Source organism: Mustela putorius, unplaced genomic scaffold (assembly GCF_011764305.1).
Source record: "Mustela putorius furo isolate JIRA1106 unplaced genomic scaffold, ASM1176430v1.1 tig00000589_pilon_pilon_pilon, whole genome shotgun sequence".
NCBI lineage: Eukaryota > Metazoa > Chordata > Mammalia > Carnivora > Mustelidae > Mustela > Mustela putorius.
The window spans coordinates 1,489,029-1,507,490 of NW_025421425.1; the positions used below are offsets into that span (position 1 = coordinate 1,489,029).

The 18,462-nt window shown below is 49.7% G+C and overlaps 1 protein-coding gene across 7 annotated transcripts in view; it reads right to left on the bottom strand.

Moving 5' to 3' along the window:
* Positions 1-18,462, bottom strand: part of SEMA5A (semaphorin 5A) — a 466,937-nt gene that overhangs the window by 133,804 nt on the left and 314,671 nt on the right. For all 7 annotated transcript variants that reach the window (XM_045082005.1, XM_045082008.1, XM_004761227.3 and 4 more), the window contains 3 exons: positions 9,985-10,270; positions 6,801-6,936; positions 194-398 (listed from right to left, as the gene is read on the bottom strand). In XM_045082005.1, coding sequence (XP_044937940.1) covers positions 194-398; positions 6,801-6,936; positions 9,985-10,270 — 627 coding nt within the window. The remainder of the gene's footprint in view (positions 1-193; positions 399-6,800; positions 6,937-9,984; positions 10,271-18,462) is intronic.

Below are 18,462 nucleotides of genomic sequence, written 5' to 3' on the forward strand. Positions count from 1 at the left end.
GAAGTAATGCAAAATAGAGAGTAAGATGGAGTTTCCTCCCATGAGAAGCACAGAGGGTGACGAGGACAAGGCTGTTCTGTGGGTCTTGCTAGGGCAGGACAGACTCATGGCTTGACACTGAATGTGCACGTTTAGGATGGAAAACACAGAAGCAAGAGAGGGTCGAAAACACAGGAGAGGTGCCCACTCCTACCTGTGGCCAGATAGATGATGTGGACCAGCATGTCCCTGCCCTGAACCACGTCCACGGCCATGTGGGAGAAGCGGCTGTTGTCCTCCATGAAAGCGGGCACCGAGGTCACCGGCTGCACCACCTCGTGCATCAGAATGAACTTCTGAGCATCCTGCAGGTTCCTCTCCGTCAGGTTCACGTACAGGCCTTGGTCCACCGTGCCACACTGCAAGGGAAATCAGGTCATTACAGGACACCGATGGCTGGCCCTGCCACCTGGCTGGAGGGGACACGGAGGCTGAGTCACTGCCTTGTGCAAACACAGACGTTTCTCCATTTCCCTCGAACTCCCCGACCTTGGGGTCCTTCTCCTTCTACATTTGAACTCATCGCATTTGGGGAGTCTTTATACGCTCCGGCCTAAACGAATGATTGGATGTTAAAAATAAAGCAGAAGTCCATACTGGCTTTAACTTGAACACAGGTGCACTCCCCATCACCTGTTGAGTCACGTGGGCGCTGTCTGGCCACGTGCCCACGATCCTGCCTGTCCCATAAACCAGGGCCTCAAACGGAAGACCCGGCTGTCCGGAATATCCGACAGATCTAGTACCTTCCCTACTGGAATGGTGAGTCTATAAGCAAGATACGGATTCCACGGAGATAGGACTGGGCCATTTTTACGCATAAATGCTGTCATCTGATTCCAGCCTTTTCCCCCGGGCCTTGTTGTTTTGTGCTCCTGCTGCAGACAGGGGAGGGAGGACGGGAGCTGGCGGAAGGGGAGGGTAAACGAAGGAGGGAAGGAGAGAGACGTTCAGAGGGAGGCACTGTCCTGAAGAGGAGTCCGGGAGATGGGCTGTGGGGGGGGTGAGGGCGGGGGAGCAGGGGTGGGGGGTGGAGAGCAGGCCTGGCGATTGCTGAGAAGGGAACTCGGAGCTGGGGTGTGCAGAGGCGAGCAGCCCCTGCGTAGGACGGATTTGGGCGAGGACGAGGCAGACAGAGAGGTGGGGAGGAGAAAAGCGCTTCTGGGGCAGAGCGCACCGTCAGAAAACCCTCCCCAAACTCTCTCCTTTCTTTTCTAAGCTTAAATCCTGGCGCCCACGAAGGCTGATTGTTGGCAGAACCTCCCGTGAGCAAGGTCGATGGGAAAGGCCCTCTCCGCCGGAACCAGCCAAGACTCCCGTTCATGCCGCGTCCTCTCTGATGCTTGGTTTCCTAACAAGCGAGAGGTGCAAAGCTGTAGGGTGGAAACGGCCTTTTTAAAAGAATGATCTTTTGGGAGCACCTGATACAAAGTTCTCTACCTGCTGTAAAGTGATAAGCCGGTTGTAAAATGAGAGATGAGCAGAGGGACACAGATCCCAAACCTGGTCCAGAGCATCACCCGTGTCACAGCCCTGCGGGGGCAGCCTGTCTGCCCGGTGACAGGACCCCATGCAGTCGGGTGAGGGGTCAGCTCTGCGCCCCCGGGAGCCACGTGGCCACAGGCAAGGCACTGCCTCTCGGCCTGTCTCCATCTACAAACACTTGCTCCGCTCCCTCCGCAGGGCAGTGGTGAGGCCGAGGGAGATCATCACCGGAAGGCCTTTTTAAATTAACTGAAAGCACTTGGAAATGCCAAGGAAAAGGAGTGCGCCCGGCACAGAGAAGCGATTCAGCCAGTGGCAAACCCGCCTTGTCGCAGGAGAGCAATTCTATGGTCCACGGAGCCGCAGCGGCCACGGGAAACGCATGAGTAAGTAAAGGACGGAGCCAGCAGGTAAACACACCAGCAGCTGCTAGTGGGGCAGGGGCTGAGCTGGGAGAGCCCCATCCGTCCTATTGAACGGCATCACTTACGGAACAGGGACGTCGCCCGCCAGCAGAACTGGGACAGATGGAAGCTCTCTCCCAGACTTGATGTGAGGCCTACCCCGGTGAGCTCTCGTTCCGAGAGGGACTCGGGTTTGGCAGTTTCCTCTCCCTGAAATCAACAGCAACGCTGAAACCCTGGTGGCCCTTAGCTGTCTACTTGCTGGGAGAAGGTTTACATCCAGGCTTTGTGTCGTACGCACAGTACTTTTTAAAAAACCGGCATCACAAAAACCGGGAGTCCTAGCACAAAACGGAGGACCTTGTGCTGCTCTTGAGGAATCCGGAGGTCTGCGAGACCGGGGAGGCCTTGCTGAGCCAGAGCCGGGCGGCAGGACGACCGGGGATCTGCCTCTGTCCTTGGTTCCTTGGTCCCCTTATCTGAAGCCGTCAACCAGAGCTGCCACTGTAATATTGTGATTTGTACGAAATAGGGATTTAGTCTCTGTCCTCTTTCTGACACGGAGCTGCTTCAACTAAACCATGGAAATTTTCTAAGTGCAGAGAGTGGTCAAGGTGCCTTTTGTCATGTTAATGAGGTGATGCTCAGGCCACGCCCCCAGGTAAGCCCCAATGGAAGGATGGAAGCCTATTGACAGGAGCTCCAGTCCTGTGATTAGAGGGTAGGAACTTTCAGTTCACCCCTGATCTCCAGGCAGGGGAGAGCAGCTAGGGGTTCAGTTCAATCACCAATGGCCAATGATTTAATCCTTGGCCATTGGAATGCACCTATGTAATGAAGCCTCCATAAGACCCCCAAAAGGACAGGGTTCAGGTGGTTTCTAGGCTGGAAAACACATGCAGATCCGGCAAGATGGTGCTACGTCCTGGGTGCCTTTCCCCAGACCTGGCCCTGTGCATCTCTTCCAGCCGGTGGTTCCAGAGTTAGGTCCTTTTATAATAAACCGGTCATCGAGTACGTAAAATGTTAGTCTGAGTTCTGTGAGCCCCACTGGTAGATTAATTGAACCCAGACGGGTCATTGGAGGCCTCCATCGATAAGCCATGGGTCAGAAGCCCGGGTGATGACCTGGCCGTAGTTAAGATCAGCACCTAAAGTGGCGAGGAGGTAGGTGGCAGCCCCATGGGGCTGATCCCTGCCCCTGTGAGATCGGATGCAACATCCTGGTAAACAGTGTCAGAACTGAGCTGAATCGTATAATGTCTTGGTTTACTTTGCCAGCCTATAATAAATGGCTCACCCAAGGATTCTTCTTCAACTATTTTGAAAGCTATTTAGATTTATAGTATATATTTATTGGCTCGTAAGTAACCCACCTAGCTCTCTCATGGCTGCAAATTCTCTAGCTGTGCCTTATGCACTGGGTTCCTGCGGTATCTGCGTGACACCTTGGGGACTTGGTGCAAGAGGGAAACGATACAAAGAATCATCGTCCTCAAGTGTGTTACAAAGCACAATGGCTGTCTTGTAAATGCTTCCAAAAGTAATACGGGTCATCATTCTCCTAATTTCTTTAATGCCATAATATTTGCATTTTTGTTTGTCTCCAAGACAATAGACCCGGCTTATGCAAATCCACGATCACCCAGCTTCATGCTTAGGTGCCTGATCTGAACCTGGTCTGTGTATCAGAAGGTCCTGAGGACATAGCTGACCCCTTCATTAGCTCTAGCAATGGCTTCCTTATCTGCCCGGCCACTCTTAAGGGTCTGTTTTCCATTTTGGCTCCATCATTTCTGATTGGTGGTTATCAAACTGCACAGAAAATTCTGGAGTCTGTCCACTGGGTCTGGATGGTGTTTCCTGTTACTGACCACTGCTCTTCCTTGGGAAACTCAAGACCAGGAGGACTCTGGGGACTGGCACTGCCTACGGTGGTTTCTATGGCAACTGACACAAATATTAAATATTTTTCACTGTTTTATTGTTTTCAACAGTGAGATTTCTGTATTAAATCTAGGAAAGTGATGTACTGTCCCTCGTAACCCAGTCTTCCTCCTGAATCTGAAGCCTACTTCTGCTCCTCTAACTAATTCGCTGGCTCTAGTTACAACTGCGGCATAAAATTCCAAATGTCAGCAGGCAAACAAGAATTAAAAAAAATCAAACCACTTCTCACTGCTGGTTATCGCAAACAGAAGGCTGTTGATACATGACTAGGGGAGGGATCCTCGGCTCGAAGTGTATTCCCACCCTGTGCCTGCTAGATGGTCTCAAGAATGTCCGGATGCCTGCGCTAACACAGTTATCAAATATGGTAAACAGAAAGAAAATCCTTGGGACTTACTTGTACCAGAAATTATGTAAGGAATCCTCATCATCTGTAACTTTCGTTTTCTGGAAATCTTGAATTCTACTCAAACGGAGTTCAGCCCAGCTCAGCAGGCTTCCTGCCTGGAATGCAGGCCACATCTCTACAAGCTTCATTTGGTTGAAGCACCTACTCCCATCTCATAAACGTGAGTGAGCCCTCTGTGCGACACTGGCATTATAAAACCAGATGCCATGGCCTTTGGAAAGGAGGGATTTTGCTGTGGGCTACAAATACATCCAGACAAAGGGCCTAAAAGTTATCCGCTGCTCGGAGGTGGAAAGGCATCACGGGCTTATTAAGTCACTATTCATTGTGAAGACTTTTGCAACAGAAACATCAAGGCATTAAAAGTACCCTATAAATATAGTGAGCATCTTTGTTAATTTTTTTTAACCGTTGGGATTTTACCAAGAACTTTCTTAAATGGAATGATCGATTTCACTTTCAGGATTTTACGAAGGGACTTCATGAACAGTTATGTTGCCCCCCAGCAACATCTGGGGGACAGCGTGGAATCTGGGTGCAGACATGCAGCAGAGGGGCAACGGGTGCGCCTTGAGTTCATACTGACATTATTAAGGGCTGGAGCTACTCTAGTTTCGTTAGCTCCCCTGACCGCTGAACCGTTAGCTCCCCTGACCCGTAGTAGGAATTTGTCTAGTACCAGACTTTCTCGGTAGCAGGGCCGGGAAAATACGCACATGCCTCAGTTTCCCGACTTCGAACGTACGGATGACACGCCCCCCCCTCACAGGTCTGGGGAGAGGAGACGGCAAGAAGCGTGTGACCAACGTCTAACACAACGTGTGCCACCCGGAGGGCACCCAGTAAATGGGCCCTAAGAGTCATCCTCTCCGGATACCTTCTACAGTCAGCAAGGCACCTTATCAGGATTATCAAAGTCTGTCCCTAAAATACTCCTGTGCCTCAGTATCCTACCTCTCTCGTCTGACCGGTGAGAATGAGAGAAGGAAGAGCCCAGGGAACGCTCCAGGAAAGCAGGAAACAGGAAAGAGCGGGTAAAAACCACCTCAAACCCCATGCTCTTAAAGAAAAAGTGAAGTTTAAAAAAACCCTTTTGTAAAACGATTAGAGCTGAAGGGTTCCTGCCAAGGCCCAAGGAAAATGTGAAATCACGGAGCCTTTCCACATTCTCAGTTTTCTCAAAAGCCAGTGTGTTGCGCTGATCAACCAACCTGAACTTGGGGGCCTGCGTCCAGAGGGCGCTTCTAGCACTCACGCGTTGGGGTAACCGAGGCTCCTTTAGACAGTAGAGGCTGGAGTTTCGCATCTGAGGACCGAGTTCGCCATCCCGGCTCAGCTGCCGGCCAGACAGTGTCCCCGGCCTAATTATCCACGCTGTGCTCGGTGGCCCTCTCTGTCTGTGGGAGAGCTGGTTACCGAACCCGGCACCGTTGCTACCATACATGACCACCGCAGAGTCAGAACTTGGTGCCACTAAAAAGTACGCCCTGAGCGGGAGGACGGTGATGCTAGGAGCCTTCTCGTCAGAAGGGAGGCTGCGTAGACTGAAGGTTCGTTCTCCCCCCAGTGCACAGGTTGAAGGCCCAACCCCGGTGTGCCTCTCTCAGTGGAGATGCGGCCTCGAAGGAAGTAATGAAGGTTAAACGGGGCCACCGGGGTGGGGCCCTGACCCCCAGGATGAGCATCTCTCCCCCTCACAGAGGAACGGCCACATGAGGACACGGTGAGGCGGGGGCCGTGTTCACGCTGGGAACAGAGCGCTTGCCAGATGCTGAACCGGCCAGAACCCTGACCTTGGACTCGCAGCCCCCAGGACTGTGACAAAACACAGGTCTGTTGCTCACGCAGCCCTGTGGGTGGTATTTTGCTGGGGCTCCTATACAGGCCCATACACCGGCGGACCAAGCAAACCTGAGAAAATCATGTCACGTCTTTAGGCTTCAGCTGCTCCTAAAATCGGGGCATGGGAGTCAGCGACGTACAGAGGCGCCCTGAGCTCACACACCCCGTGACTCTGTGACTCATAAACTAATGGCCTCCATGGGCTGCGCTACGCCCCAGCTGCACGATGGCCTCCGCTCACTGCGAGAGGAAACCTCGCCACAGTCCCCAGGGAGCGCGCTCATTCTGTTTGCGCCTCTGCCCTGCTCTGTGCCTGTGCCTGGGCCCCATCCGCGGCGGTGGGGATCGTCAGGGAGCACGTCTTGTGGGAACACAGAGCCCGCCGTCATTACCACTCACTGACGCTGGATGCCCAGCCGGCCGCTCCACGTGGGCCTTTCGCAGTCAGCCTCAGGCATCCCAGCCGGCAAAAGGCCCTTTGCAGCCTGGGCGTGCCTGCTGACAAGGCCTCAGCCCCGTCCGCGAGCCGAGCCTGGGGGGGCCTGTCGGTGAGGGCTGGGGGGCTTCCAGCCGCGCAGGGCAGGCTCCCGGCTTTCAGCTGTGCCGGGCCTGTCTACACACGGTGCTGCTTTCTAGGGGAGCGAGTGCCCCACTGCCCCCCTTACAATTACCTGGAAGTTGGGGTTGGGGTTGGGATACGGCAGCCAGGCGGAGCGCGAGTTCTCCTGGTACTTGAAGGGCCCGTTGAAGGCCTGGGAGATGGCGCTCAGGTTGAAGACGCACACGGCCGAGGCGGCGATGCTGTTCCTGGGGGGCCGGGGAAGAGAGAAGGGGTCAGGACGGCGCAGGCTCCTTGCAACGACCTCAAGATCACCATCTCCCAACACCCCAAGGATGATGTCGAGACAGAGACAGGAGTGTCTCTGCCATTCCTTTGTGGAAGCCCAGGAATTTCGGGGTAGAAACAAGACTGTTTAGCAATTATGACACTTCTAATCCTGCTGGACAGACACATTCACTCAGCCGCAGCGAGAGGGACAGAGGACTGTGAAGACGGGCACGGGAGGCCTTTTCCGGGGCCAGAGCTTGTCCCCAGTCCAGCGTGGCTCTCGACCCAACCATTCCTCTGGTTTCTCTAGATGGCACTGGGGCACGCTGTGTTGCTGCTGCTGCTTGTTTTTTAATCCCCAGATAGTGGGGCGCCTGGGGGGCTCAGTAGTTAAGCCTCTGCCTTCAGCTCAGGTCATGATCTCAGGGTCCTAGGATGGAGCCCTGCATCGGGCTCTCTGCTCAGGGGGAAGCTACTTCTCCCTCTCCCACTCCCCCTGTTTGTGTTCCCTCTCTCACTGTCTCCGTCTCTCTCTGTCAAGTAAATGCATTCAATCTTTAAAAATAAAATAAAAAAATAAAACCACAGATAGTTGTGTTTGTAAGCCTTCAAAAAAGAACCAACTAAAAGCATTTTGCAAAAAGTACCTGTCAGAGACCCTTCCTATCTTTTTTTTTTTTTTAATTTAAAAAGAATTTTCAATTCAAAGGGTCAGAGAGAAAAATATGACATAGGAAATCTTGAAACCTCAAATCTGAGTTCAGGCTCCGCAGAGGGGGCTGTAAGGGGAGATTCTCAGGAGCGCAGTGCCCTCTTATGAAGTGTGGCGACAGCAAAATATTGTCTGGTTAAGTAAACCTGTATTTTCCAGCACGGCTCTGGTTTCTGTGCTCTGGGAGCCGCCGTTTTTAGACAGCCAGGAGCGAGACTAGTAGAACCTTCTGAGAGCCCGCAGTGCAGGAGGACTGCCCTTCCTCCCACCCGGGGCACGACCAAGGGGCTGAGACAACCACCACAGTCGTGGGGCAGAAGGAGCTACAACAGTGAGCTTTGTCCCCACTCCTCGGGGCTAAGAGACCATGACGGGCACAGAGAGGCAAACCAGAACCATGAGCAGAGGCACTCGGGTGCTTAGCCACAGCCTGACAGCCACCGACATGAGCCGGGACACAGAGCGGGGCTGTAACTTCCCGTGATCATCACTTTCTCTCAGATCAGAGCAAATCTTCTAAGGAACGTGGTCATCTGTGCAGAGGGTAAGCTCAAGGCTGACACACAAGAAAGAGGAGAGGCAGTGCCCACTGTCGGACTAGAAATAGAGAGAGCAGAAAGCTCTTCCCAAGACCTGGGGATAAGGAGTATTCCAGCGAGGAAGGGAAGGTCTAGTCATTCTCTCTCTGCTAGTGTAGATGTTATGTACTGGGGGATTTCCCCCACGATGGGCATCTCGGACATGACACAATCATCTAGAACAGTCTAAAACTCATTTTTGTATCTGAATTGGCCATTCACCATTGGAATGGCCGAGACGTGGTACTTCTATGACTTTTTAAAATGTTCGTTTTTGCCCAGAGCCAGGGAAATGAACAGCTAAGTAAGCCAGGCTCCCATTGTGCATAAAACTGATGTCAGCTCAGCAACCAATCATCCGACTTCGGCAGCCAACACTATTCCTTAAACCAGGTTTTGGAAAGCAAATCTATACAGAAACTGTAAATTGATTTTTTTTAAAGAAACTTATCAGGGAAGGAAAATAACCTCCAGAGTTGAAAACTGGGCTTACAATACGATGGTCACGGTGGGGTACGGGTGGGTGGGGAGCCATCCATTGCTGTCTTATTCTTCTAACCTCACGTCAGAAAGAAGACTCTTCTGCAGCGAATGTTACTATCAAGCGGCTGCTAACATTAAACTCAGCGCGGGAACAAGGGGAAGAGTAATGGGGAAGGAAGATCGGAGGATCAGTGAAGTGAGGTTCCAGCAATTTCCGCAGGCTCCCCGGACTCTTCCAGGACTGGGAGGTCTCCCAGGACGTGGAGCCGCCCTCCATCCTGAAACCAGGACAATGCCGGACACGCCAGGATGGCCACTCACCCTGTCCCCCTTATCAGCACTCACAACCCCCCCGATTCGGGTGTTCTACACACTGTTAGGTCGCCCGATTAAAGATTTCAAAGATGGTCCAAAGCAGAGCTTACACTATGGACCTCTGCTACCACTGGCAAATGGGAACCCAGAGTCTGCGTATGAAAAGGTGATCTGTCACCCCCGGGCGTGGGCTGTGATCCTTTCAGGACACAGCAACTAAGGAAAGGGAATAAGTGTGGGTCACACCACACTCTTCTAGACGAGGAGTGAAAGAAAGACCAGGAGACTTTGCATGCTTTCTTTCCCTCATCCAAAGTTTGCCAATTCTGGAGCTAAGCCTATCTCCCCTCAAGAAAAAAAAAAAAGACATTATAAGTTTTTCAAGAATACTTTAAAAGTATCATCATCATTTTAGAAATGCCTGCCCAAGTTAGCCACCTCTGGGAACAATGGTTTAAAACGTAGCCCCAGGAAAGACAGAATGTGCATTTCACATATAAGCAGAGAGTCAGGCCTGAGTAACATTATCTCAGAGATCAGACTCTTTTGAGACAACACCGCCTTCATTATGCAGAAATGCATGACTTGTGTGTAGAAAAGAAAATGCCTCTGATCATTTAACAGCATTTCAGAAAGTGTCCCAAGCACATTGGCAAATCAGGAATGAGAAATTAATAGTCAAATTAATTTGATGTGATAATTACCTAAGGAGAGATTGAAACTTTTTGCTTCACCTTCTTTTCCTAATACCAGTCTCAGAAATCACAGTATTGTTGCATAATATTTAATTCATATTCAAACATTTGTTTGGCCATTAGCCCAGTAAAACAAGAAAGATTTCTTTTAAAGCAACTTTCCAACCTCAAAGGTCCAAGCACAGTAGACTCATTCACCATGAACAGAGGAGCAGGGACAGAAATTTCTTCCCAGTCACTTACACGTTGGTGGTAAAGATGCCGTAGATCAAATCCAGCTCGGGCAGGAAGAACGTGCTCTGCAGCTCGTTGTAGTAAAAGGGGACCTCCCCGGGCCGGGAGCAGTTGAGGCGGGCCTTCATGAACGTGGTCCAGGTGTCCTCCAGCAGGAAGCGCCCCCCGATGTCGTTCTTACAGACCCGGGCAGCCCTGGAGAACACGGTTTTCCCACAGTCGTGCTCCACAGCATTTTCTCGGAAAAAGAAGTAGGTGAAATTTCCGATGTCGTAAGACGACACGAAGTTTGGTTCTGGAGGCCAGAGAAAAAAGAAGGAAAGTGTAAATGTTCATCCAGTGTTTTCTTTAAGACTCACCTCCTTGGTATTTTGTCCAAGGTGATGTGGGTTTGTGCAGACAACACCAGGTTCTGAGGGAAGAATGGGGGCCCCGTGAGCAGCTTAGCGATCTATGCCAAGGGCAGAAGTTAAGACACAAGTTCCAAGTGAGGAGAAACTGCCTGCACGATTCCACACCTAAGCATCCTGAGTGAATGCAGCACTCAAGTCAGAGAACATTAATGCTGTCGAAAGTCTGCAACACCCTTGAAAGCAACATACACTGGTCATTTACACGTTCTCACGAGCCCCTCCGAGAGCCCGGGAGAAAACGAGATTAAACACACGATGCGATTCAGAATAGAGGGGTCTGGTATCATGTTTGTATGTGTAGAAGATGACAGAACTCTTACATCATACTTGTATGCAGGAATATGACTGACAGCATTTCTGTGCTTTCAGTGAGAGCTTGAAGATGGTTTTCATCTGTGAAAACTGAAATAAGCATTGAAACTATCAGGTTAGTGCCCTGAATTCGCTTTAGCAATTCCAGTTACTATGGTGACCATGGAACTGTGAGGACCAGCTCTTATTTTCTTATTTTAGGGTGGCTGGGAAACCCACACAGAAAGAGGGGAGGGGTTGGGGGTGGGGTCATTACCCTCCGGCTTCCTCGTCTCAGAATTAGCTTAAAAATCGGGATTCCAAAATGACACAATGATGGCAAAATATGTACTTCATCACCAAGCTCCTCAGGTGTTTGGAAATTTAGAGTTTGCCAACTGAATTTCACATATACCCTTCAAAGTGTTACCTTGTAGCTGCTTACTTGAGCCCACTGATGATTGACACGGAGATGCCTGATCATTTATCTTCAAAAATTCTAATCACCTGGTTTGATTCTCACTCTTTCCTCTACTGCTAGGGGCCTTCTATTCAATTAGCAAGTGTCTGAATTTTATGGCGCCATTATGGTAATATGGCAATAACCTTTCGTGTTCAAAATTAATGGAAAGATATACACAACCACTATATCCACAAGGACGCATTTCAGGGACAATTAGCTTTTGGGGGCAATTCAATTGGCCTTGTACTTGGCCGGATCTGATCCGTGTACATCAATACACATGCTACTGGCAGGACAACTAAAAGTCTGGCTACAAGACAACACTTTAATGTGAAAAGTGAGACAACAGGCTCGCCTCAAATCTGAATGTAGACACAGAGGTGGCACTGAATACTATTCTTCCTTTTTTTTTAAGATTATCTATTTATATATTTGACAGACAGATCACAAGTAGGCAGAGAGGCAGGCAGAGAGAGAGGAGGAAGCAGGCTCCCTGCTGAGCAGAGAGCCTGATGAGGGGCTTGATCCCAGGACCCTGAGATCATGACCTGAGCCGAAGGCAGAGGCTTAACCCACTGAGCCACCCAAGCGCCCCAACTACTGCTCTTCTATCCAAAAACCCATTGCCAATTTTCAATTAACAGATATATTTGATATCATCACAAAATTTCTCCTTTTAATTCTACTTTACATCGCAAAGGCGTGAGAATGACTCTAGGTCATGTATGTTGTACATGCAACGTCTTCTTCTCAGTCCATGATATTGTTCTTAAGTCATTTAATTACATCAGGTAACAGAGACTTCAGTAAGGACTGTTTCTTGTTTATAAGCTGTCAAACACCCCACGAGATCACTGTTGCGCTAGTCCGGAGTAGGTATAAAGCAGAGTCGATTGCATTAAAACGTATGAGATGGAAGTTGGACGTATTTTCTGTGCAGTCTGCTCTCATACCCGAGAGAGATGCTCACAGACACAGGAGGCGACTTGTGTTTTTGGGGAACATTCAGCAAAATGAGGGGGAAATTTTTGAATCTGTGTTCAGTGAGCCTCCAAAAAAGAATGACTCATTGAAGAAGACCTTCCAAGCAAAGATAGGGAACAATTACAAAACTATGTTTGGTTTCTAAAGAAAATACTCACTTCTATGTCTAATTCTAAAGAGAAGACTAAATCATTTTAGAATACAGCCTGTACCCAGGCTCCACAGCCGGACCGCGGTTTGATCATTATACTAAACACAAACAGCAAACATGACCACGGCCACCATGACAACAGCAGCCACAGAGCCGACCTAAGATGGAGAAAACAAAGAAAGCAGGTACAGGACTGGATGTGACCAGCCTGGGGTCACGGTCACCAGCACACATGGGTAAGAGGCAGGCCGAGTCCACAGTTTATCAAACACCCTCACAAAGACCGATTCCTGCTACTACTTTGAGGACACACTGCCTGGAGACCAGAGTGTGTGTCTCTAGCAAGTCTAGAGCAAGAAAACGAGAAGCTGCGAAGATAAACGGGTCTGTCGTGGTTTCTTCTGGTCAAAGCCGAGTCTATAATTTATAAAACATATCTGCAGAGGGTTAATGCTACTGTGCCGGACCCTACACTCAGAGCTTCGCTTTCACAGGCTCATGAAACCCACACAAATCACAGAGGTAGGTGCTGTGTTATTAGTTATGAGCCAACTGTCCGCATTTGCACAACTAGCCAACAGGGGGCGTGGCGGTGGGGGGGTCAGATCCTGAATCCAGACAGTGCGACCACAGAGCCTAGGCTCCGACCATTACGCTATGATGGAAAAAAACAAAAACCTAAAAACAGTGGCTGCAAGAGAATAACTGACTATATTAACAACATCCCAGAATCACACTTCGTATTGTCACAGTCCAAGGGGTCATTAGGCGAGGGTACTGCTGGCAAAGCATCTCCAGCTCGAGAGACGACGTGGCGGATGATGCCACCACTCCCCGGAGAGCCCGCAAGCGACTGTGAGCACGTTTACTGTCTGTTCCATCGACTGGCCTCACCCAGATGCCTCCTAGACGGGGGGTACTGGCTAATACCGTGCGGAGCAGCCCACAGCTTCCTCTGTCCACCGAGAACCTCTAATGGCTCTCCAACCCCCACCCCACACCCACAGTTCTATGGTAGGACAACAAGGTACCCTTTAGACAGAAATGCTCAAATACATTTTCTCCAGCTGAGAGCATGGGGGAGAACTTGTGCTTGGCGTGTAGTAGATGCTGTTCTCAAATGCACCACACAGTGAAGGTCACTTAGTCAGGGAGCTAACAGACCCTTGAAAACCCATCGTGCTGCCCCACGATGGCCCTTCAGGATGATGATGGGTCCCCAATGGCGGGACCTGCCGTAAAACCAGGAAGCTCCGTTTCCTGGAAAGCAGAGCCTTCTGAAATTCAGCCAGCATCCTGTTCCGTCTCCAAAGACAATAAAAAAGCCGGAATAATTGTTAGACAGACAGCCAAATATCTCCCGCATTTGTAGATATAAATCTGGAGGTGGGGGACGTTTGAATCCTGCCAGGCAGCGTAACAAGATGCATACTGTTTCCCTTCCATTATCGAAGCTCTGTCTCTTGTTAAAATGCAATTCACCACAAACTACTAATCTGTCACTCCTGAGTGAACTGAACAAGTCATAAATCAGGCGCTCCCTTCTTGTCTACAATGAACGTGAGTGCATGGAAGAGAGATCTGAGTGGTCCTTTCTTCTTTATTGTCATTAGAGCTACACATGAAGAGAAGGTGTGCCGTCAATTCAGGAAAACAAAACACAACAGAAGACATGCGTATCTGTCAGCTCGTTATAAATATATGGACGGAGAAGCTGTTTTTTTCTCATGTTTGGAAAACATGAAAAGTCATGCATTACACAGCATCTTACAAAATAGGTCCTGCCATAAGAGGAAATAATGTTTCATGATAAAGGAACTTTTATTTTATACATTTACTTATTAGCGACCGTGCAGACAGGAGGAAGAGAAGAGATCCATGAGATAAAACATGAGTAATGAGAAGAACAGCTTCAACATTTTGGAGAAGATTCTGACCAGGTAAAACCAGATGGCGAGCATCCAGATGGAAACTTCCATTCTGCCTTCTTCCTAATGTAACATCCCCTGCATCCGTTTGGAGCAACCTTGTGTTTGGTGGTTCAGTCTGATGACTGACCCATCATCGATAATTTCCTGATACAGAAATATTTGTCCAAATTCATGCCAATGGGTATTGAAGACAGAAAGGAATCCCAATTTGCCAACTCTACAAAAGTCTTACTAGAATCAGAATCTATCATAAGTCCTTTTTTAAGTTAAAAGCCACCTCGGAATATACTGGCCAAAGTCTGACTAGATGTCTGGGCATGGAGGCCATGTGGGCTGTGGCTCTGCCCATCCCAGCTTGAAACCCTGGGCTGGAGCATGGACATCTGAATATGCCTTTATCCCGTATGATGTTTTAGGGCACAAAAGACTTATTTTGCCTTAAGGATTAAAGAGACCAGTACGCAGTATGATTCTAATAAATGGTGCCTATAATTATTATTTCGTGACCTACTCTTGATTTCCCTCCTATTTTTTAAAAATATTTTATTTATTTATATGAGAGAGAGAGGGAGCATGAGAGGGGAGAGGTCAGAGGGAGAAGCAGACTCCCTGCTGAGCAGGGAGCCCGATGTGGGACTCGATCTCGGGACTCCAGGATCATGACCTGAGCCAAAGACATTTGCTTCACCAACCGAGCCACCCAGGTGCCCTTCCTGATTTCCCTCTTAATTAATTTCTATCTAGTAGGACTCCACATAATGACAGTGAATAATCAAACATGCAAATGTTAAGCTTAAGGGTGACCAAAATTTGAGAACGATACTTGCTGAGTCCAAGCTACTCCACAAACAGGACAGAAGTGAATGAAAACAGTCTTTCGACAGGACACAGTGAGCCAAATTTGTTGATGTCAGTCACTACCAAAACCATCTCCGTATATATATCTAGATTTCATACCCTCTCTCTCTCTCTGCACATTCTTTCCCTCATTACCCCTACATGAAAATCTGCTGCAGAGTGTTCCAAAGTAAACTAATTTCATCAAGGTATTTAGGAAGCATGGATAATTACACTAAAATTAAATTAGATTAAGTACAATGTGGTTTTAAAGCCATTGATATACTAAAGCTTTCCCCAAGATTTCCAGTAAAAGACAGACAGACAGGTGGGTAGAGAACACATGTTTGTATGTGTGTATGTGTATATGCGGGTCTGTGCGTGTCACAGACGTACACACGGTAGGGAGACGGAGACGTGTGTAGGTATATATGGCTCAATACTGCCACCTACTGGCTGTGTGGACTCCATTAAGTTATTTCCCAGCCCACATTCTGCCGTCCTGTTTGAGCGGTGCGGGTAACAACACCCAACACATATCACGGGGAGAATCAAAGGCAAAGAGTGACAAGTGCTCAGCACTCGATTGCTAACCATCAAAATATAGATCACATTTATTCACCTATGTAAATTAAGATATAAATAATAAGCATATACGCATATACAAAAATAGGTAGATTATTAAAACATGCATATCAGTAAACATATCAGTATTTATTTAACAAGCTAAATCATAAACGTTGCATTCTGTATACTAAATTAGGGTCTTTGTTGCTCTCAGCAGATGTGGCACCAAATATGGGGGCGGTGCCGGAGACAGAACCCCAAAGCCCCGGAGCCTTCCTCTCGCCCACCACCCACGGCGGGGGTGTGCGGGGGCAACCGACAGAGCACATGCCCTGGGGACCGAGAGAGGAAAACAAAGCCGACAGACCAGACAGACCAACAAGCCATCACAATGAGGACAAGAACACTGAAGACCACCGGCGGAGAGGTGAACGTAACAACTGGAGAAGGAAAGGATCAGAGAAAAGGCAGCTGGAAGGCTCGGGGGGGACCACCAGGTCAAGAGCAGGAGAGACCACCGCTACGAGGAGACCCCAAGAGTGGCCCGGAATGGAACGAAGCTCATGTCGGAATGAAGGAGAAGGCCAGGACAGCGACCCAGACAGGAGCTAGGACGTCGGCTGCCCCTGGAGGGTCACTGAAGCGTCTGAAAGACAAGTTGATGACCCACGTTCCTGTGGGTGTGGTGATGGCAGTAGCTAGGGAAGAGGGGGACGGGGCATCACGCGTGTCCTGGGTGGTCAGGGCTGACACTCAGATCCCCAAGTCCTTCCCTCATGGAGCCCCCAGCAGAGAGAAAGCCATTGCGTCCAACCAGAAAAGTGCGACCAGCCAACTTGATTCCTTCTTGCTTCCACAGGAATATGACCTCAGGAAAATGTGGTGTTTATGGGGCGCCTGGGTGGCTCAGTCATTAAACATCTGCCTTTGGCTCAGGTCATGATCCCAGGGTCTTGGGATGGAGCCCCGCATCAGCCTCCGCGCTGGACGGGAAGCCTGCTTCTTCCTCTCCCACTCCTCCTGCTTTTGTTCCCTCTCTTGCTGTGCCTCCCTCTGTCAAATAAATAAAATCTTAAAAAGAAAGAGAAAGAAAATGTGGTGTTTGCATAGACTTGCTGATTCTAGCCAGAGCAGCCAGTACCAAGAGGACCCGTGCCGTCTCTCCCTGAATGACATCGGCCCTCCCCTATGTGAGGACTCACCCTGCAGACCCGAGGCTCTCCTCGGACTCTCCCCCTGGGTCTCGGGGAGCTTCGCTAACGGGCGGTCGTCTACACGCTCCACTCAAAGTGTCAAACACCCTTGTGTGTCCTCTCTCGCGCTGCTCCGAGCACCAAGCTTCCCCAACCTTTCCCTTCTCCGGGGAGCATCTACCATATCACGCGCTCCTCGGCTCAATTTGTTCAAACTAATTTCACAAAAATGTATCTTTGAACATTTTCCAAACAGAAAGTTTCCATGGACCATGTTCATTATTTCCCTGATTATATTTTCAGCGCAGTGGTTCACTTCTTTTAAGGATGAATCATTGAGCCTCCAGAATCGTGAATCAAAAGCTGGGCATTCTTTTTCTTTATTTATTTTTAAACAGGCATATTAACATGAATTCAAATATTTTAATGTTGATAAAGTAGTTCTGAGGAGGAAGAGGGCAAGATGTGAGAGCTCGCTGGAAAAGGGATCGGGCTGTAAGACTACGCGCTTAGAACGCGTCAACCAGAATGATGGCGTGATCTCTGTCGCCGGAGCTGACCTGGGCCAGGGCAAGACAGAAGCGCACAAAAGAGAGCCAGTGAGCCAATACGTAGCAGTGCATGACCAAACGTGAGAGGCCACTGAGGGGATAGAAAGAGTTTAACAGAACAAAATGGAGACAAATTTACTGAAGCGCACACACCTGGGGATCTTGTAAACAGGATGACAATGTGATTTATGGGCCAAACGGGAGCACTTTTGGGAGGGCAAGGAGCAATGTTATAATACTGCCAGGGTGGCATGAGGGACCTCGGGCTGTCACAAGGCAACGGCTCATGATCTCTAGACAATGCCCTGAACCATTTTCCTTCCTGGTGATGAAAGTACTAGAAAATTTCTGTACAATTTGTTATGTTCTCTCTAATGGGATGTAACTTCTCCATGTGGATTTCTGTTTTGTTGGACGCAAGTCTGTCTATGACTTAGTGTATCGAGTTGGTGCCTTTGGCCACACAATACCTTGGTCGGGGAGGAACGGCTCATTCGTCCATTCTCTTCGGAAAGGAGCAAACTGAAAGTCCGAGTGACTGACTGGCGAGCACGGAGCTGTCACCACCAGACGGAAGGGACTCTGCGCTCTGCCCCGTTCAGGCATTCAGCACAGAGACCCACCGGTGCACGGCACCGCTTGCCGAGACCACGACAAGAACCGACTCCTTCCTGTCACTTAACAAACTTCTGTGCCCGTGAAGGACTGTTCTCAATCATGCCACAGGCTCTTCTACTTCGACTCCAGTAGTCTGCATCCATGTCATTGCTTTTTGTAAGTTTCGACCAATAAGGAGACCCTCCTCGCCCTCTCCAGAGTCCCCGCCGCCCCTGTTCTGTGGCAGCTCGTGCATAAAAACGTGGAGCTCGGGACGAGGGAGCCCGCGGGGGCGCCGACCACCAGCTCTGGACTGCGCGTGTCGCAGACGGCCGCTCCCGTGCCCGGCGGCCTCGGGGCTCTGGTGCAGGGGCTAGTTCCGCTGACGGCGGCTTGTACACCTGTAAAACAGGGACGGCGCCATCTCCCTCGGCGGATCTTGTGGAGGATTACAGATGGCACATGTGTGGACTCTCCCATCGACCTGACAAGTTCCAAAGAGCCCCTGC